We start from the raw sequence: 3299 nt of genomic DNA, 5'->3' as shown, positions 1-3299 counted from the left end.
AAGTTCAATTGAACATAGCACCTTATTATTCTATTTTGTTAGATCTTGATTATATTAGAATGTATGGAAAGTCATATGTCTATATAAATCAACTTAATCTCATAGTGTAAAAAATTCAATGCACTGTTAGTACACGAAGATACTCCGTTAGATATGGTAATATATTACCTCTATCTTTCATAATTTGTTATACAATGAAGTCAAATTTGAACAGAGAGTTGAGAAGGCAGTGATTTGGCTGAATATATGCAGTGATTTATTAATAGAGTGGACAAGTAAAAGTGATAAAAAATGAACTGAGAAAATAGAAATAACTTAATAAATTATAATTTGTATTTATTATATTTTTAATGGAAGTTAGAAGAACGGAAGCAATAGTTTAAATGAGACGGATGGAGAATATGGTGAGGTAGAGATGCATTAATGTCCCGAGTGAAATACAGGTAACAGAACGAATCACAACTCTTATGGAGTATTAAATACTCGTGTCTATCTCTCTCTCACAGCTTTCTTGATTTGTATACACTCACATTCAAAGCTAACTGCATCACATCTTCCAAATTCCCACCTATCTTTCTCTCTCTCTCTCTCGTTCATTCCCTTTTTGTTCTCCTTTAATGTAATTACCATTTCTCAGCTCCCTTCTCACAAATAGCAAAAAACAAGACACAACAAAAGAGGAAAAGAACAAATGGAGGGGGTATCAACGAGGGTGTACAGTGGATTAAAGGGCTACTGGAAAAGGAGGGGCTATAAGAAGCTGAACCGGAAGAACCGGCCGGTTGAATTATCAGCAGAAGGTTCGAATTCGAACCGGAAGAGAAGGTTCTGGAAGATAAAATTGACGCTGCCAAAATTAAAGCTGAAGCTCAATTTTCGACGGTTTTCTATTAAGAAGCTTCTAATTGGGTTGCGGGATGCTTATGTGAACATGATGCTAAGGGTAGCTAACACCCGCGGGCTCGGCGGCGGTTACGGCGGCGATTACGGCGGCGTCGCCGGATTTGGGATGCGGCCGATTAAGGAGTACGATGAGAAGGTACTGGTGGAGATCTATAAGTCAATGATGGCTAAAGGAATAATAGTCCCCCGTGATGTTGCTGCATCTGCCAGTGCCAAAATTGGCCCTGAGATTATCTGTCAACGGTAATTAATCTTATTTAAAGATAAGATTATCCTGAGATTTAATATAACTACATTCAGAATTCGTCTTCTCTTATAAGGTTTTGTTCCTTACTTTTTTTTTTTAAAATGAGGTAAACTTATTTTCCTGGTAATTAAATTCTTGCAATCCGGAAAAATGTGTTGTAGATTGTAATTTGTAACATTATGAGGTCAGAGATCTAGGGCAGTTTTCCCTCATGATTTAGAAGAGTTAAATTGCGTTTAACTTTTATGTATGTAAAATAAATTGAATAAATTTCATGGTTGATCATTCAACCTTGTATTCATCACACAAAAGTTACTTTTTTTTTGTTATATAAAAATATTCAACTTTGTGTTCATTACCTAAAAATTACTTTTCTTTCTTTTGTTACACAAAAAAAATTTTCACCCATGCTCTATTTATCACAAAAGTCACTTTGACCAGCTTTTATAATACTTTTACTTGAAAAGTCTATTATGCCATTGACATTATATATCTTTACTTATAATTAAAATAACTTTAAATTATTTTATTTATTATTTTTATAATATATCCATACATTTAATTTTTTCACAGCACTCAATTTGTTTAATCATATTTAAACATGAACATATTTTAAAAATAAAAACCATAAAATATCTATTTTTAATATTTATTTGAAATAATAACAAACAGATTTGTCTAACAAATGGTAGTTTTTTTTATAGTCAATACAAAATTTTAAAAAAAAATTCAAAGATATTTGTGTTTAATATTAAGATTTGTAAAGTTCTATCTATTAATATTATTTATTTGAAAGTAATAATATGAAGTGTCATTATGCTAAATATGAGTATTTTATTTATTGGATTAATGGGTATGGCTTGGCTGATAAATTAGTGAGCTTTGATTTTATAATTTTCATTAAAAATATTTCATTAAGCACGGTTAAGAATGTGGACTTGAGATTTATTCACGGTAATATTACTGACAAATTTAATAATGCTACTTATATATCTTGAAAATTAACGTTAAGAAAAAATTATTAAATATATACAAATAATAAATTTTAGACTCATTAAATTAGATAAGATGAGGTAGAATTACGAATCTGAACCCATAAAGTTCAAATTCTCGATCTGCCTTTGTAGTCAGGTGTACAAAGCACCGCATATTTATGCAAATTTGGGGCAGGGGCAGCTCTAACGGCTTGGGCAGTGAGGTAGTCGCCTTAAGCCCCCAAAAATTTGAAGGCCCCAAATTTATTTTAAATTATTATTATTATTATTATTATTATTATTATTATTATTATTATTATTATTATTATTATTATTATTATTTAAATTATATAAATAATTAGTATAAGGAAATGTGTAACTGTATTTTTTTTTTTGGTTATTTGATTGTTATTTTTTATCACTAAATTCATAAATTATGATAGTTTTCTTTACTTGATTAATTAGTATATTACTATATTTGCTTCAGTCTTCAATTTTAATTTTATCTTTTTAATGTACGAATATATTATAAAAATAATAAATAAAATAATATCAAGTTATTTTAATTATAAGTAAAATACATGGGTAAAAGTATATTATATAGCATATAATATAGAAGGTATTACATAAATGAGATGATTTATAATATAAAGGGCATAATAGACTTTTCAGGTGATAGATTTGTAAAATCTGGTCAAAGTGATTATTATGATAACTATAGCATAGTCAAATGATTTTTGTGTAACAAAAGAAAGAAAAATAATTTTTGGGTAATGAACATAAAGTTGAATGACTTTTACGTAACAAAAGAAAGAAAAATGACTTTTGGGTAATGAACACAAAGTTGAATGATCACCAATGAAATTTACTCAAAATAAATTATACTATCTGCGTATCTAGACATTTATGGTACAAGTAATTTTTCATAATAAGTGTAATTAATAACCTAATAACAATGTAAACAACTTAGCAATAACAGATTAAATTATATTGATAATATATTTTATCAGCTATATAAGTTAAATATTTTTTATTTAGTTTATATAGCAATATAATATTACCGCAAGATGGACAAACATAATGGTAAGCCTGGCTAGTAATTCTTTACATTGATGAGACTGCAGTATAAAGAAGAAAGTATATCGTTATAGGAAATCTAGCATTAGTAATCTAGA

The 3299-nt window shown here is 28.3% G+C and overlaps 1 protein-coding gene across 1 annotated transcript; it reads left to right on the top strand.

The window, feature by feature from the left end:
* Positions 1–691: 691 nt before the first annotated feature.
* Positions 692–1150, top strand: LOC107821512 (uncharacterized). Its single transcript, XM_016647945.2, has one exon. It carries the CDS (start codon positions 692–694, stop codon positions 1148–1150), a length of 459 nt encoding a protein of 152 aa, XP_016503431.1.
* Positions 1151–3299: the final 2149 nt, after the last annotated feature.

Source organism: Nicotiana tabacum, chromosome 19, assembly GCF_000715075.1.
Source record: "Nicotiana tabacum cultivar K326 chromosome 19, ASM71507v2, whole genome shotgun sequence".
In the NCBI taxonomy this organism is placed as follows: domain Eukaryota; kingdom Viridiplantae; phylum Streptophyta; class Magnoliopsida; order Solanales; family Solanaceae; genus Nicotiana; species Nicotiana tabacum.
The sequence above is the reverse complement of the archived record's forward strand: the minus strand, read 5'-3'. Positions and strand labels throughout refer to the sequence as shown.